The sequence below is a fragment of the Amblyomma americanum genome, chromosome 4, assembly GCF_052857255.1.
Source record: "Amblyomma americanum isolate KBUSLIRL-KWMA chromosome 4, ASM5285725v1, whole genome shotgun sequence".
NCBI lineage: Eukaryota > Metazoa > Arthropoda > Arachnida > Ixodida > Ixodidae > Amblyomma > Amblyomma americanum.
This window is the reverse complement of record NC_135500.1, coordinates 66,675,516-66,692,635: the sequence shown is the minus strand read 5'-3', so window position 1 is coordinate 66,692,635 and position 17,120 is coordinate 66,675,516. Positions and strand designations below refer to the sequence as shown.

The 17,120-nt window shown below is 46.1% G+C and overlaps 1 protein-coding gene across 1 annotated transcript; it reads left to right on the top strand.

The window, feature by feature from the left end:
• Window positions 1-433: 433 nt before the first annotated feature.
• LOC144129548 (uncharacterized) lies at window positions 434-12,225 on the top strand. Its single transcript, XM_077663695.1, has 3 exons — window positions 434-634; window positions 2,989-3,105; window positions 11,901-12,225. The coding sequence occupies exons 1-3, from the start codon at window positions 434-436 to the stop codon at window positions 12,105-12,107; spliced, it is 525 nt and encodes a 174-aa protein (XP_077519821.1). The 3' UTR covers window positions 12,108-12,225.
• Window positions 12,226-17,120: the final 4,895 nt, after the last annotated feature.

Below are 17,120 nucleotides of genomic sequence, written 5' to 3'. Positions count from 1 at the left end.
ATCTCGCCAAGCCATTGCGAAACCCAATTTCCTCTGCCTTCCTGCGCTGGATAAAGTGCTCTTTAAGAAGCTCGTATACACAATGGTGTCACTTGTTCCTTGGCAGCTTCACTCAGGCGCTGTGGACGGTACACGAAGCGAACACTGGCACGCATTCCTAGTCTTAAAAACAACTCGCGGCACTCCTATATATTACGTTGGTTGGCGACTAAACATTGTTACCGGAATTCCCAAGGGGCGTGGTTGCGTGTATTTACATTTCGTTCATTTTTGCAGCTAACACAAGCTCCCTTCTCAGTAAGAATATCCGCAGACCTGATGTAGTAATTTTAATACGTAGTCGGTCTCAGTGTTTCCCTTGAGTGTTCCTGGAACGTAGTAACCGGTCCTGTGCTGGTTTTTCTCGCACATGCAGGTGGAAGCGTTAACCTTCATGCGGGAGGCTAAGAAGTTCCGACAATACGTGTCGCCGACGTCGCAGTGCCCGGTCCCAGCGCATGCGTTCTTTCATACTGCTGTGTCTGTTACTTTAAAAGGCCGCTGGTTCACGCCAGCAAGCGGGGGCTCCTCAAACTTGGACTTGTTCAAACGTTGCAATGATCTTAACCAAACTAGAGACGCTGACCCTTCCTCGGTGAGTTATAGCTGTTTACTTTTCAATGTAACGCAACCGAGCACAACAAATACAGACAGCTCGCTCAAGCGCTTGTCTGTGATGCGCTGTGAGTGATAGCCATAGCATAGCATATTCTAAGCGTGGTGTTACTTACTGACTCCTCTGAGTTCTACTTCTTTGCCCGCGCATCGGGGAATAGTCACTGTGCTTTGTAAATGTGAGCTTGATAGCTCGGCTGATAGGTGCCTCTGCGCTCTGACACATACGTGTCCAGCAACAATATATTCATAGCTGTGCATTCACTCTCTCATAATGTGCCCCGGAGGCAGAGGTTTGCTTGCTCTTAGCTTAGTGGGCAGCACAACTGGAAACACGCAATTTCCTCACATTTAGGCTTAAAACGACGTTGTGTGTTCCATGTTCTGGTTTTTATCATGCAGTGTTTTCAGCTGTAGCCATGTCATCATTAATCGTCATTCGTTCGCTGCCTTACCTCGATAAGGATAGTGGTTGGTTACAGCCCCTCGCAGCTGTGGCTTGGTTTATGTAGCGCAGTGCTGCATATGTTTGTGGCCCTCTTTGAGGCACTTCTCATTGGTGTGTAGTCCAAAGTAAAATATGAGTCTGGAACGTATAGAACACGGTGGTACAAGCACACGATAATAGGGATTTGCGACGCTTGTTCTTTTTCCGATGAATGTTTCTGGGTCGTCTATTAAACCAATTTCGCCTTATCCTGGATAAACTATGACGAACGCCAAGCAGACCCATTACCCCATATATGCTCTATATGCTGCGCAATGTGCCACCAGCACGAATACATTCTGTCTGCCGGAGCAGCTGACCTTGTCGTGATTTCTCAGCATTGCGCATTTCACAAGAAAGCGTGGGTAATTGCACTTGCGAATCGGCATATAAGGGAGCAGCCCCAGCGCGACGCTATGGCGCACTGCAATATAGTTTGATCGGCTCGTGGTGCGATGTGATGCGCACATGAAAGGCACATGCAATGCAGACAGGAGGATGTGTGGGAAAAAAAATTAAGGGCGATCATTTGGATTGATGCAGCGGATATGCGAGAATTCTCACCTCTATTTTCACTTCATTCGTGCTATCGGTCTGCAGGCTGCAGTACGAACTGTACCACTGCAACCGCTACCCGTACTTGCAACTTCACTATGCCACTATCATCACTAAAACGGTCGAGCCCAGTCATTTTTACCTGTCACTGAAGTGTTCTTAACAAGTGCTAGCGCCGGTGCTGGCGAATTCAACTGTTGCCTTGAGAAGTCAGTCGCTGAAGCAAACGTAGTGAAGTCGTAGCTGACTATTGGCGCGACAGCACCAATCCGATGGCTAAACGCCGACCAAGATCTTTCGACGTAGGTCGGTTCGTGCTAAGAGCATAGCGACGGCAACGCAGCAACCGCAGCTCCATACAACTCTACACCATAGGTGTATCAAAAAATAAATAAATTACTTCCGCGAGTGGGCTACCTACCCATGGAGGCGCGAACAGATCTGCTTCGCTGGCCTGTGGACGCGAACACAATGCTACCGCCCAAGCCGATCACGACTCGTGTTAAACTGCAACACACTCTCGCGCTGTGCATTCCACGTCGTCGCATTGAATACTACTATCGAACTAATATCGTCCCCAGACGTGCCGCCGACGCAGCAAAGCAAAATCATGAGCCAGCCAGGCTAAACATATGCTTTCGCACGTTTACTCGGTTTAACTACGTTAAAGCGCTACCACTTACTCCCTTAGTTTGCGGGGAGCACCTGACGCGTATATAGGTAGTGTGCTTCCGAATGACTGCATGGTCATTAGCATGCTCACTTCATCTAAGGGCGTTCGTTTCCTGTTGTACGCTACTGGGGGTGGAAAATCGCCGAGGGTGGAAAAAAAATAAAAATCGTAGCCGCGAACGACGGCAATCCTTGTAGCAACAAATGGAAGGCCGCAATGGCTGAGCCGACAATACTTTCGAAAGACAGCGCTAGGCGGTGCACAGGGCGTATGGGCTTAACTCACTCAACAGCGCTAACGTCCAAACTGGCAGGTGCTCTCACGCAGGCGGATAAATTGTGAAAACGCTGAGAAGTGAATACCATCTGCATTGGCCGTATGATCCGCTGTTGCCTTCGTTTATTAAGTTCTGGGAGTATTCTGCTCATAACCATGGCTTAAATTTCGCCGGGAGTATATTAGTTATATTAGTGCGAATTTCACTGCCGAAAATTGCCGTGTCATATTATTTCAATGTTCTCTGTAGACCACGACTACAAACGAGACGCTCTACATCTGCGCCTCATTGCCCTTTGCGTGTTAAAGGACGTGAAATCATTGTTTTTTTCTTTACTTCAAGCTTTGCACTTCAAGCGTCACTGGGAATTTTCGTTTCGACCAAACCCACAAGTCCAGCCTATTTGTCAGCGGCAATCGTGTACTGACATTTGACACAGAGGAAGCTCTCAAGGCAAAGGTGAGCACGATTACTAACATCCAACTTTCACGTATTAGGCGGTGTTCGTATTTTTTACTTCAAAATTACTGTTTCCGGCCACATTCTTCTACTTTACAATTTGTCCAAGCCTCGTTACTTTATGGTGCGGGCAGAGAAATTTAATTTTTCTTTCTTTATCTGCGTTAAGTATAGCACCGTATCATCAACGGCTGCGTGTGAAATCCTTCTGCGCACGGACATCGTAGAAATAGGCTAGATTGTCTCCGTGCGCTGCTCTAGGAAGTGTTCGAAAAGCCGGGTGACAGTTTCTCGATGATTGGTAAGTGGTAGATTTTCGCTGCAGCATTCACAAACAGTGACACTTCGTAGCTGTTGTTGTATCTTGACAGGAGTTTAAGCTGCCACACAAACCCTCATTTGGTCTATTGTTTTCAGCGTCGCTAGTGCGACAGCTTCATATTGCCTACATTGCATTGCCTTAGAAATACATTGCTTACAAATTCAGCGTCACAAAATTCGGCGCATATTAGAAAAAAACGGCGCTGCGCGTAAGCTGTAAAATAAAACAAAAAAAAACAGCGGGGAACGAACCCCTGGGGGGGGGGGGGGGGGTAACTTTCCACTCAGCTTGCAGGCGCGGCGCCAAAGTAAACATAGCCACGCGCGGCGTCGATCTCTCTAGAATGTCTGAGTAGTTTTTACTCATAGTCGACAGAGAGGGCATGACCTTGACCGCACTAAAGTGATACCCTCTCTCTTTCGCTCTTGCTCCGATGACTCCGCGTGGCGAGAATTACCTAGATTTTTCTGGAAGGCGGTTTCCGCGCTCGACCAACGGGGTCACGCGCCCGGCGCGAGAAGGAGGAGCTTGTACAGTTGATATTGCGTGTATGTGCGCGCCTGCCTTGGCGCGAAGAACCGACAGACGCGGTCTCGGCCTACAATTGAGGGGCTTCAACCGCTGTCGGTTAGCCCGACCCGCCGTTTAAGCTTCTGAGGGAACACCACCCAGGGGAACACCACTCGCCCAGCCACGGACCAGCGAGGCAACGTGCGCCAGTCTGCTGATCGGCGCCGTCGTGCTCCTCAGGTCGTCGGAATGTCGCAGTGCCCGGTGAACAAATTATGTTTTGTTTTTTGTCTCTCTGTGTCCTAGTGCACTTTAGGTGCAAAGTTTTTATTGAATTGTGTCTCTCTCTAATGTTACTTTGCACGAGTTGCATTGTATTTGTAAATCACTTCGTATCTGCTCGTAAGAGTGATTGTGAAATACTCTGTATTGTCTCTTTACTGTATAAACTTTGTTTTGTTTTGTGACCCTTTGGCTCCGACCCATTCTCTGGCTTGCGACCGGCGAAAACTGGCCACCAAATGACCAACCCCCTTGTCACTTGGTAGCTGGTCTCCGGATGAGCTTTCCACGCTGAGTCGAGGGCATCTCCTTTGTGACCGAGACCGCTACCCCCACACGCTCTAAGGGTGTCTGGGAGCGCACGCAAAAGTGAGCGAACTGGGGACACACTGCCAAAGCCGAAAAACTCCTCCTTCAAGCACGAATTCCTGAAATGAAAGCCATGATTAAGCTGTTGTATTCTTCGCGCTACGTTCACTCCGGCGGGACCTGACCGACACCTTTCAAGAAGCTGTGCTGGACGCCAACAGCGTCGCCGTCAGGACAAGAGAGAAGATGCTTGCTCAAGTTGTCATTGCTCCTCAGAGCGACGTCCCTACTCGTTGGGAAACCTAGCATCCACAATTTTTTCTCGCACAAGCTGGATTCTGCTGAGCATCCCCTGCTCAGTTGTGGACTGAACTTCAACGTTGCTGCTGCCCCTAACCCTGCAAGAATAGTCTGTGTCATTGAACAAGTAGCTGGGCATGTTGAGCACAGTCGACGAGACGAGGCACGTTCGTATGCCGTTGGAGAACTCGAAAAATTGTCACAGACGAAGACAGGTTCACTATAGACTCGAGAAAAGCAAGCCATCTAACGGTTGCGGAAAAAGAACGAAATCGCAATCCTTCTCGCTAGCAAAGACTATGACACCGTCATTTTGGGCCGATCCGACTACATCGCGAATAATACTCCGATTGTTGAATATGCTGACACCTTTACCAAACTCAACAGCGATCCAACAAAGAAAATTGAATCCGAACTGCAGAAGCTGTTAACCGAAATGCTCAAGTACCTACATCCTGAAATAAATCAACTGTACAACAAGCTCCTTGGCCACAACGGTTCGGCTCCCGTGGTGTACGGAATTCCTAAAGTGCGTAATTCAGGTGTGCCCCTGCGACCAATAGTAGGCTCCAGGCGTTCACCACGGTACCAACTTTCCCGTCATCCACCAAGTCGTTTGCCCACTAACCGGACAAACGACGACCTACACTAAGCACTCTTGTCACTTTGTGAAAAAACTGGAGCAAATATCGATTCAAAAGGGAGGCGTCATGGCTTCATCTGACATGAAATCGATGTTCACGTGCGTCCCTGCAGACTTCGCAGTCCAGTGATGCAAGGAAACTCTTTGCGCAGGCGCCAGATTGCCTTCAAGGACTCCGGGCGAGGCGGACCATCTACGCTGCCTCTTCAGATTTTCTCTCGACAACAGGTACTTCGTTTCCAACGAAACCTTTCAGTGGCATCGCTTCGGCATAGCAATGGAGACATTATTTTTGTGGTCTCCGCTAACCTCGCTTTAGAAGCAATTGAGAGCGCAGCCGTTTTCACGTTTAAAACCGGCACCGAATTTATTCCTGCGCTACATGGACGACTCTTTCGGTGTTATACATCGCGAATATCTGCAGCCTTTTCTACGACATCTAAGCTTAGTTCAGCCAACACTACAGTTTATCGTGGAAGAAAAGAAAAGCAAATGGAAAATTCTGTTTTCTTCATGTCCTCGTACAGAGCAAAAACACCATGCTTGACTTTGAAACCTGAGTGTATCAAAAACTGACGCACACTGGAAGGTATCTGAACTTTCAGTGTTGGACACAAGTGGTCGGTCGCCAAAGGGCTCTTCAATCGCGTGGTCACCATATGCTTCAGCCCAGAAAAAAATATCTGCGAAACAACGCAGCAGCATCGTCGTCGCCGTGTGTGTTTTACTTCTTGGTCTTCGTTTCTCTCTGGTGCTGTTTTTTATAGATCATGAACCAACTAGCTCAACAATCCACCTTATTAACGGATACCATCAACAGTTAGTGAAAAGCTGGCAGTGGTCCGTTCACGCTTCCAGACCTGGCCAAGAACAAAAAAACGCAGAAACCAAGGGAGCGAGTATTTCGTACGTTTCAGGGGTGAGCGAACAATTTCACGCATTTTCAAAGGATATGACATGCACATTTCTTATGTGCGTGCCAGCAAGTTTAAACAACAGCTGGTACAGGTAAACGACAGTCTTGGTCTCAAGATGCCGTGGCTTGGTGTACAACGTATTCTTTCAGAAATATTTCAGAAATTCTCTCAAGGATGTGACGCTGCCTATATTGGCGAACAGAACACCTCAGACGAAGGCTTAAAGAACACCAGAAAGACGTCATGAACGGCTGCTCTACAGCTAATTTTTTGGCGCAACGCAACGTATACAGAGGACACACCATTAATTGGGACGAAGCATGCGTAACTGCTGCAGAAAAAACTTATCGTGGTTTCTTTTAGAATCATTCTTATACTAACACAAAGCATGCTCTTAACAGAACACGCACAAATTTTTCACAAATTCAGGATCAGTCACTGCGCAATTTTAACCGTACTTAGGCTACCGTCGTTTGTGATCAAGGCACCCGTACGGGCCCCGAACTACTTGTTTCCTTTTCTTCCAAGATTTGGCGAGAGCATGTTTACAATTTCCGCAAGTTACAGTCTTCAGTGAAAGCTGTTACACACGATAGCAAGGCAACACTCATCGGCATCGGCTTCTATTTTTCACCCAAATATACCCCTCCAAAGCAGTTTGCTCTTCTTTTGTGGGGAAATACTAGGAGGCTTAAAATGAATAAGCATGTTATTCAGTTGATTTCAGGTCTCGAGAAAGAAAATTGTTCCCAACACTGTATTGTACCACTTTTCACAGAATCCGCAAAACGCAGCAGCTGAAGGGTCGGAGTGCGGTATTACACATTTCCATTGCTGCCAGAGCTTCCATGGGCACCTCGGCGTCGTCGCAATTCCCGTGCAAATCAAGGCAGCCAGTGCATTGTGCGTAATTTGCGGCGAATCACTCAGCTCAATTGTGATTTGCTCAGTTCTGAATGACTCAGACAGTCCAAGAACTACAGCTCTTCATGAAGCACTAACTTTTGCGAGGTCAATGCAAAGGGTTATCACTCAGCATCCCCCCTTGCTGCAAGGTAGGTTGCTTGGCACATCGCCACCGGCGTGTGAAGCGACTGCCTTCAAGTGCGACGGGAGCGCTTAGGCTGTTTTGGCTATCGCCTATAGCTCTGCATTTGGCGATGGTGTGATAAAATTTGCAGCATAGGTTGAACATCTCGGCCGTACACACAGCAGACGGAATAAGATGCATGGTAGTATGGTATCATATTGCGTATGTTATGGCACAGGGTATAGCATGGTATGGTACTGTATGGAATGGTACAGCATGGTTTATGGTATGGTACGGTCTAGTATGGTATGGAATTTAGAGTTTAACCTCCAAAAGCTGAAGGTGGGCTGTAAGAGAGGCTCTAGTGGAGGGCCCCGGATTAAATTCGACTTCCTGGTGTCGTTTAAAATGCAATGACAACGCACAGCACACGAGTTTGTTAGCAGTCCGCCTCTCTCAATAAAATGACTGCCGCTGTTGGGATGCAATATCGCGTACTTAGGCTCAGCAACCTAAAGTCATAGCCCCTAAGCCACCCCGCCGGATGTAGCCAGAAAAGTTGACGCCGATGGTAGCTTTCTGTTTAGCCAGCGTCAGCAGGAAAAATGCAGGATGCCTGTTGGAAGTTGCTCTTTAGGGAATCCTTGTGCTACTTCGTTGTCTTGCTAAACGAGCAGGGAACTTAGAATTTCCATGTGTTCCCCTGGTCTGTCTTAATGCATGTACACAGAAAAGTTGTTAGATCTTCAGCTGAATAACTCGCCGAATTGTGCCGATTAGGAACACTAAGAAGGACATTTACTGATTCTAGAATGCAGGGAGGTGTTGTGTTACCCTTGGCGGCTGAGTGGTGCGTTGCGCTTCAAAAACGTCGCTGTCATTTTGTGCCTTCTTTTTAAAAATTTGTTGTAGTTCGTGACTATGAGCATTCAAAGTAAATGCTACCCATTTCAAAGAAACACAAACAATTTCTTCCTCTTCATTCTTAAAATCTCTGGTGCTAAAAATTCGAGTGGTGCAGTCTGCGAGCTACGCATAACAAAGGAACCTGTGAACGTGCTGAGAGATGGACTTACCCGCATCCTACAAACAGCGCTCATTGTGTGTGCCTGGCAGCGTGTGCTCCATTTCTTTGCGTTTGTTTATTCTTGGCTGTTTGGTCATCTAGAGTATTTTTTCAGGCACATTAAAAGGCAAACTGCAATTAAAAGATAGGTATCCGCCAGCCTAGCATTTGTTCTGATGTCATTTTTTTTGTGTGTGCCATGCTTTTAACCTGCTGATTATAAGATGTCTCCGAATACATAATTATTTGAATTGTCTCCATGAGGGTCGTACAGATATATTTTATTGTCAGCGCTGCATTTGAGCCACTGTGTGCTTAGGCCCGGCCAACCGCCATGACTTTATTTACTCAAAATATAGACGTGCTCAAGTACGACAGCAGCATCGGCGAGCTTGTATATTTCTGTTACCGCAGTCTTCGGCGATCACGTCTCTTCCCACATATTCTCCCCAAGCCTAAATTGTGGCTAACATTTTTTTCAGTGCATGTTGGCACCGGGTACATAGTCCGGGAACGCTAGCTGATTCGTATTACCCGGACAGTGAGAGCGAAAGAAAGTTGGCCGCTTTTAGGTCGGATGAAACTCGTCACCGTTTTCGTCACCAAGACGTCCGCAAAGAGGCTGTAGCAATGCCATTGACGGTGACTGATCGCTCCCCAGGATCGCACCACCTGCTTGCGCATTCCTGGGTAGGTCCATATTGTTAGAAGCACAGATAGTAGCTAGTGGCACTGAGGCCTCGTAGAACCAGTAGGCTACGCGATGTCAAGCTCCTGACATTATGTCAGGCTCTAGAAGCACACTGCGAGTGCCAGAAAATTTCGCAATACAATTTCATTGGAATTTTGTGTTGTGTTCCGCTGTTTTAGATAAAATATACTGCACAGTTCGTTCCAGTACACAGAAGACACGGTATTACAAGGTGCGCTCAAAAGAGAGCAGAAGCAAGAAATGGGCAAGACAGCATTAAAATTTAAACTTTTCTAAATTCAACGTCAGGTCGCAACCTCAGCGTTCGGCTACAGTTGTACCTTCGGAGCGCTCTTTTCTACTTGTCGGTCTGTTACATTCAGAGCTTGGTAAAAAATAAATATGCGAAATTTTCGACCACTAAGACGGCATTCTGGTCCTTTTGCGTTTCTGCTTCGTCATGCATGGTTTTAATGTTGGCAACGTTAAAGATTGAATATGTGGAATATGATATAAATACGGACATAATAAGTACACCTTGAACTGATTTGAGTGACACGACACTTTTGGTCCTTGTGATAACATTCGACAGAGATGCGATGCATGGGGCTGCATGCCTGAAAAACATGAAAGCTGTGCTCTATCGGTCAGCTCCATGCGGACTGCAGATTAGATGACATTCATAAAACCGATGTAGTGAATAAATGATCAAAACATAACTGGAGAACTTTAGGACATTGCGTTGACAGGTGTGGCTTCTTGTGACGGTAAATCCTGATGTGCCAGCTGGTTCTGGGCACTCTCAATTTAACATAAAACAATCATAGGCGGCCAAGAGACAGAGATACGGCGTGGTACACGCTACTCCCAACCGGATTGTTTTTCGGTCGTAGTACTCTTCTATGTCGCATGCACTCCTATCATCGCGTATCGTGGCAGTGTTCAGAATGACGAAGCTGGGTTTCCGGCAACCTCCTTGAAGTGGCCCCGTCTTTGCCAGAGGTAGCCGGAAACTTGGCCGCGTAGCGGCGACGATGCGGGGACCTACACTCGCTGTCCGCGGGGAAACTTGCATGACGTTTATCTACTTCGCAGCTGTTATGTGCTGAATAATAAGTCTTCCGATGGCACGAGACGCCTTAATGACATCCTTGTTGCCATTGGAAATTTCTGTACGCAGGATGGTGAGGACCCAGTCACCTAACGTACGAAGATCTATTGTATGTCCAACTGCTATTTAGACAGTGAAGTGAACAATAACTCATTTGGTTCTCTTTAAACTTAAACGAGATGTAATGTGACACCTGCCTCAGTTGCAGCACACTTTCCGAAGGAATTCTGTTTAGTTCCTTGCCTGAGTGGGTCGCCGGCTCATCGAGGCGTCGTGTGAGAATTTTCTGCAAAAATGTACCTCAGGAAGGCTTTTACATGCGTATTTTGTGCACTAACCAGAGAGAACAGGCGCAAAAGTCATTTCTTAAGTTTTTTTGTGCCAGCGTTTAAGATAAAGCATGGAAAGAGCTAGGAGCTTTGCGTGCTGCAGTGGAACGCTTGCAGGACCATGGCAGCGCAGCTAACCCAGCCTCTATTTATGAGAAGATGATTTTGTCCGAACTACACGGGTCTATGCAAACACAAGGCGCTGTTTGTTAAGAATTCTCTGAGCCGACTTTGTTAACGGGCACATTTCTGGCGTCAGTTCTGTGCATGAATGTCTCTGTAATTTCCCGCCATTTTGCGGGTTGGTTGTGTGCTATTATAGTTTTTCGGTGTCCTCGAAGAGAAAGGTGAGGGGAAACATATGTTATTGTCAATCGATATTCATTTCATTCAGGTTATTTTCGTACTTCGACTGGCCGATGCCTTCGCTGTCAGTAGGATCAGTCAAACCGAAGGGTGGATCGCGAGAATCGAATAAAATCGGACGTAAAGAATACCATCGCGGTGGTATCGACATTCACTGCAAGCCGCCAATGCACTGCTAATGAACAAACTCAGAGCTCAGGACGCAGTTAACCGCTCCGATAAAACAGCGAAAGATGCCTACCTTATTTTTCTTTTTTTCCACCTGTACACACCATTACAAATCTAAGCTGATATTTCAAGTAGCAGATGAGTAATAAGAGTTGCAAGGCGCATGAATTGTCAAGCAGCGATTCCTCATATCCCTCAAAACTCAAGCAACAATGACTTTAATGCGTTTGTACTTTGCTTTCTGCGCAGCCGCATGACAGATTCACAACCGCTGTGTATTGCTTACCTGATATTTTTTTGTTACTCACGCGCTGTATAAGAGTCTTCTTCGTCGATGTCACTGCTATATATTTCTTCAAACGCGCCCATAAACCGCCTACCACTCCGCTTTCACGGCGACCGTTTTTGAAGACCATGCACTGAATTATTTCTTGCATGTCGTTCATTCTTTCCTACTCTGGAGAAAAACAATTGTTTGGTTTACATGAGGTTTGCCATGATCTAAAAGCAAGCGCGAGTTTATTGTGACATAATGAAACAAGAGAAATTTTCTCTAGGCTGACCCTGGAAGCAGTCCTCTGTAACAGCGGCTTATTTAATCAATTAAGGTCCCCCTTGAGGTCGTGAAAATCGCCGCTTTCCTTGGGCCATGCAGCGGACTGACTTAGCAAAATAACTTCATTAAAAAATGCGCAGTGAGTGTAGTGTGTGCACAGCTGATCATGTTGTATTTTTTGTTTGGTTCCCGCAGCTCTGCGCCGCCAAGGCGAAATTCGTCGACGTCGATTTCGGCATCGCCGCGTACGACGTCGATGCGGACCTGCACAATGATCCCTGCCCGAAGGCGAAGTACAACTGCCGATACAGGCGTGTCATGCTCCTCCGGAAGCTGCGGGACTTTTTCGAGATGTTTTTCAAAAGCGCGGCGGATCAAAGTGCCTGCGAGAGTATCAAGTAGTATGCGGTTCGGCCCAAATAGCACGCCTGTGCCACAGCGCTCGCCTGGAAGTGCGTGCCGCTGCTTGGCAGATATTTATTTGGTGAATCGGTGCCAAAATGCGCGCCTGTGCCCTGTCACACAACTCGTACGCCATTTCTAAAGCTTCTGAGTTTTTTGTTCGATATTCTTTAAGACACCCTTTTGACTCCAGTGCTTTCTTTCGACCTTTTTAAGCGGATCAATAAAACTACGTTTTTGATATTTAGCGCGGATCAATAGACGTCCTTGTCCGTGAACACTGATGTAGTTTGCGATTTCTAGCAGCATGACTGAAGAGCACTGAGTCAGTCAGGCATGCAGTAAATGATAATGCTGAGTGCGGACCCCTGGGCCACATAGCTTGTTGAGAAAACGAAAGCCCTATGCAAATTCTAGCACAACACAATTGAATAAGCGCGCCGCATTTTGTGACCTAGAGCGCGTAGACCTTTTCAATGCGCTCAACATGTCATCCGCTTTTTTTTCGCGTCACTTTCCTGATGTGATACTATACTGACTTAATATGTGACGCCAGAAGAAAACTAACGCGCCTTAGCCACTCAATGGCCACTCAGAAAACTAAGAACACAAGTAATCATGGCTCCTGGCTGTCCCAGTCCTGCGGTGACGTGGTCTGGATTGAAAACGGCCAAATAATTATTTGGGGCAGCCTGTGACCAGTCCGTACTCATGTGCGAACACGGAAAGGAGCAGCGCCACTCTGACACGGCCAGGGAAAAGAAGTACACTCATGGTGCTGGTTGAGAGTTTTAAAGGGACACTAAACTGGAATGAACTAGGAAAAACGCATAGATTATTCTTCGGGAGCAATCCGCGGAAAGGTGGCTGCGCTGCTGAGAAAAGTTCAAATGAAAGTCACGAAATCCTTTCAGATTCTAAACGCCTGCGAAAAATAAAGTGCCGTGGTACATCTTTGCAATCTGACCATTTAGAGGCGCCACTTCCAAAGAGCGGAAATCGAACATTGAGAGCCAAAAGATCATTGGTCACGGAGGCGAAGTGCAAGCGCAGGCCTCCTCTGCCCCCCCCCCCCCCCCCCCGCACACACGCGCGCGCGCGCGCGCGCGCACACACACACACACACACACACACACACACACACACACACACACACACACACACACACACACACACACACACACACACACACACACACACACACACACACACACACACACACACACACACACACACACACACACACACACACACACACACACACACACACACACACACACACACACACACACACACACACACACACACACACACACACACACACACACACACACACACACACACACACACACACACACACACACACACACACACACACACACACACACACACACACACACACACACACACACACACACACACACACACACACACACACACACACACACACACACACACACACACACACACACACACACACACACACACACACACACACACACACACACACACACACACACACACACACACACACACACACACACACACACACACACACACACACACACACACACACACACACACACACACACACACACACACACACACACACACACACACACACACACACACACACACACACACACACACACACACACACACACACACACACACACACACACACACACACACACACACACACACACACACACACACACACACACACACACACACACACACACACACACACACACACACACACACACACACACACACACTATTTCGAGTGAGGCTCTCGGCTGCATCGCGTGCGTCTGTGCCTCGTTGCAAGCTCTGTGGATGCGGAACAAATTGCGTGAAGTTATCGAATGAAGCTGCAGACTGGAGAACAAATTGCTTATCGTGCTCAGACCTGTACGCATCGGCGACGATAGCGTGAGCGTATGAACCTCAGTGCTTTGTCCCCTGTCGTGAAGCGTGCACGTTAAGCATGCGAGTCGTGCCTCAACTTATACATTGAACACCACATCTAAAAGAAAAAAACATTTTAAAGCGCATAGAATTGTCACCAAACCACTCACAACCTGCTGTCCGTTATTGTGTGTTTTTAGGATAGTATGACCGCAGACAACCCTTGAGATTGGCTCTGCTCTGGTCTTTAAGATTTCCACGTACGTGAGTTGTTTTCTGCGAGTGCAAGAGGAAATGAATCAAGGTACGTTTGGCGCAGCTGTAGTCTGCCGGCTATAGCTGTCGGCAGGACATGCAAGCTTAATATTGACGAAAACGCGAATCAGCTGCCTCACATGCCGGTGCCTCACATACAGCGTTCATGATGACCCGCGCCGGGAACCTTTCTCTTCAAATGAGCGGTGATGATGCGTACATACAGTGCTTAGCTATTTTTGAGCGCATCTAAAACATAGTCGCCTTTCCACTGCTCAGAAAACATGAAAGACCACATGTATGCACCCGCTGCGGTGGCTCAGTGGTTGGGGCGCTCGGCAACTGATCCGCAGTTCCCCGTTTCGAACCCAACCGCTGCAGCTGCGTTTTGATGGAGGTAAAACGCTAAGACGCCTGTACGCTGCGCGATGTCAGTGCACGTTAAAAATACCCAGGTGGTCGAAATTATTCCGGAGACCTCCACTACGATCCATCTTTCTTCCTTTCTCTTTCACTCCCTCTGTTATTCCTTCCCTTACGGCGTGGTTCAGGTGTCCGCGATATGTGAGACAGATACTGCGCCATTTCATTTTCCCGAAAACAAATTTTTTTTTTACATGTATGCATAGCGCTCCGCATGTTGACGGCTTGCATGCATGCGCCTGTCTTCATGAGCTCATACTAAAAAAAATTACGAGACACTTGGGCAACTAAACTGTTGAGAGGTGAAAGCCGACCAGTCTGTGACAATTTTCACTATGCCGTGACTACTTCCGGCGGATGTGACCTCACACCGTTCCCGTGGCTATATCGCAGTGTTCGCGGTAACGCGTTACAAGGGACGGCGTTACCGGTAACGCGTTGATTTTTTCGGTAACTTAATAAAAAACTGGTTACCATTTTGGAATTGTAACGGGTAACGTACTTTAACATTTTTCGGTAACGTGAGGTGCCACGTTACTAGTTAGTTTTTGTTCCGGTTGTGAGCCACTCCGGCTCCTTTTGAGAAAAAAGCGCAGAGCACCTAAAGTGATGTTTTAAACAAACAAGATGTACAAGTGCTCTCGACAACCCTTGTTGCGACTCGCATGCATGCCAAAAAACACCTGCCCTTGACAAGTTTCAATTTTCAAGTTTCATGTTTCAAGTTTATTTTATTTGCATCAGAGATGTGGCTAGGTCCGGGTAAAAAGTCATCGCAGATCACTTGAGACCCCCCTTGACATGGCATATAGCAGGAAATATGAGTACTATGTAAAAGATTGCAAACATCGGAAGATCGGCCTATACTATAGACAAAACTTTTTGCACAGACACATACATACATACCAAATATTTTATACATCAATATATATATATATATATATATATATATATATATATATATATATATATATATATATATATATATATATATATATATATATATATATATATACAGAAACTGCATTTTATTGCTTATTTAAAGGCGGCTTTAATTTCACGCAAGCTGTTTTTGAAATATCGACATGCATAGACTGTAATTGGTTTAATAATCGTGGCATATTCTAACGCAACATTTGATTCTCATAGTTGGCGCGGCAAAAAGGAATAAACCATTTTACGGTATTGCGTAGGGTTAAAGTCAGTACAGTTTGAGTGAGGCAAGTCACGTCTAGAAACCCTCGAGTATTATATTGCAGAGATGTTTTGTATCTGGTTGCTAAGAGATATTGGTACAAGATATATGAACTGGTATATTCCGGTAGTGTGAAAAAAAGTGATCGCTAGGGGCGTGGTAATCAACATTGGCCATGTAACGAACAGCTTTCCTTTGCAGCATGCAAATTTTATGCATGTTTGTTTTTGTTGTAGTGCCCCACACCAAAAAACAGTAGTTCAAATGAGACAAAAAAAAATGGCATTATATATCTCTAACTTGACTGAGACAGGAAGGATCGGAATTTAGCTAGAATACCAACACACTGTGACGGATGAGCGATGACAGAATCAATTTGGGCGTTCCCGTCAATGTGATTGTGGGTAAAGTATTCCTAGTGTTTTAATCATGTCTTTGAATTCTACGTTGGGGCTCCCAAGCTTTACGTCGAAGTTCTGAATAATTTCCGATTGCATTACATGAAAAAGTACGGTTTCAGTTTTTTCAGTATTTAAAAAGTAGTACATTATTTTCACTTCATGTTCTTAATGAATTCATTGCGTCATTTATAATTGGGAGAAAAAGCTGAAATGAGGTGTCTTGAAAAAAATAAGCTTGTACCGTCTGCGTAAATGACATATTCTGGCTTATCACGTATTGTAACTATAACATTTATATATAATATGACCAGGAGTGGCCCTAAAGTGCTGCCTTGCGGCACACCAGTACAAATTCCTTGAGATCATGACAAATGAGACCCTATTTGGACTCTCTGATAACGATGTCAATTGAAGATAGGACTTTATAAAGTTTAGGAGCGTTCCGCGTATGCCGTATAATTCCAGTTTCTGCAGTAAAACACCGTGATTGAGGCGGTCGAAAGCCTTTGAAAAGTCTACAAAAATTCCGATATAGATTTCTCGATTTTCAATTGTAACCAGTATGATTTCTTTTCGCGTTAATAACGCCGTTTAGGTTGATTTCCCGTGGATAAAGTTCTGCTGGGAAGGGGAAAAAAGATTGAAGTTTAAGCAACAATTATAGATTATTCTCTCCAATCCTTTTGAAATGGCCGGTAATATTGAGGTTGGTCGATCATTAGACTTATCACTTTTATCTCCCTTTTTGTAGACAAAGATATCTTTTGATACTTGCATTAACTTTGGGAAAAAACGAGGAGATAGGGCGAGAGTGTAAATATGGAGAAT

What these genes read in the sequence shown, in the direction of transcription:
- LOC144129548 (XM_077663695.1), top strand. Translation starts at nt 434, where the DNA reads ATGCGGGAGGCTAAGAAGTTCCGACAATACGTGTCGCCGACGTCGCAG. An exon ending in GAGACGCTGACCCTTCCTCG is followed by an intron (nt 635 to 2,988) that starts GTGAGTTATAGC and finishes CTTTACTTCAAG; the next exon opens with CTTTGCACTTCAAGCGTCAC. An exon ending in AGGAAGCTCTCAAGGCAAAG is followed by an intron (nt 3,106 to 11,900) that starts GTGAGCACGATT and finishes TGGTTCCCGCAG; the next exon opens with CTCTGCGCCGCCAAGGCGAA.